At 37.8% G+C, this 990-nt stretch overlaps 1 protein-coding gene across 1 annotated transcript in view; it reads right to left on the bottom strand.

Annotated features, from left to right (window-relative positions):
- The window catches only part of FNDC3B (fibronectin type III domain containing 3B), a 361,626-nt gene that overhangs the window by 27,917 nt on the left and 332,719 nt on the right, over positions 1-990 (bottom strand). The window contains exon 23 of the mRNA XM_008566859.1: positions 274-486. Within this exon, the coding sequence (XP_008565081.1) occupies positions 274-486 (213 nt within the window). The remainder of the gene's footprint in view (positions 1-273; positions 487-990) is intronic.

Raw genomic sequence — 990 nt, 5'->3', positions numbered from 1 at the left:
TTTTTATATAATTTCTGTCCATTATTTGGCTTTATGAAAGAAGAAACACACATATTTATCACATGTAGGGAAATCAGGATATTAGAATATGTAGAAATTCCCAATGGAGAATGTAGGGTACAACTTTGGCTATAAAATGTAGGACTCTAATACACAGGAAATCTTTGAACAAGGAAGAAGAGTGTTTTAGAGTAAATAAGAACAAACAAGAAAGATTTCATCTCACAAGCCAAAGCCCTGGAAGTTTCAGGCACATCCTCGCCCCCACCTCACCTCTTGTTTCTGTCCTCCAGCTGTAGTGTGTACACCATGTCATCCGCAGCATGCGTCTTGGAGTTACTGTCGCCCCATTTTAGCTTCAGGCTCTGAGGACCAGCTGCAGCACATTCTAGTCTAGGAGGCAAGGGTGGTAATGGCCGAGTTTTTGCTTTAATGAACTGACTAAATGGTCCAGCTCCAATTTCATTTATAGCCTGAATTCTGATCCTGAAGAAAGGGAAAAAAATAGACAATGCATGTTTAAGAAGTAGCATTTCTTCATTCAAAATAAACATTGAATGGAGTATTTATTTCTTACCCCTAAAGCAATACCGTGGAATAAAGAAAAACAAGTTATAGTAACTCAAGATAAATAAGAGAACTGGGTAGCTCAGAGGGACAAAGTATACTCACCATTCCAACATATACTCACCATTCCAACATATAATAGCAGAAAAAGCACGTTAGCAAGATATCCTTTTGTTCTTTAACTTAAAATAGGTTTATTGTCTGAGGAAGACATCCTAAAGACATGCTTTTATATTTTGTTCTAGCCACTCTTTACCTACCTCAAAGGCAGTTTTGGAAGTAAATGAATTACAAAGAGTAAATTAAACAGGAGAAAAAAATGAGTCTCCTTCAGAGTCGAAAACAAAGGACGACAACTCTTCAACAGGACATTCCACCTCTACCTTTTGCCAGCCTCATCCAACAATCCATGCAGGTTCTTAG

Source organism: Galeopterus variegatus, unplaced genomic scaffold, assembly GCF_000696425.1.
Source record: "Galeopterus variegatus unplaced genomic scaffold, G_variegatus-3.0.2 Scaffold272, whole genome shotgun sequence".
NCBI classification, from domain to species: domain Eukaryota; kingdom Metazoa; phylum Chordata; class Mammalia; order Dermoptera; family Cynocephalidae; genus Galeopterus; species Galeopterus variegatus.
This window is presented reverse-complemented; position numbering and strand designations above follow the sequence as displayed.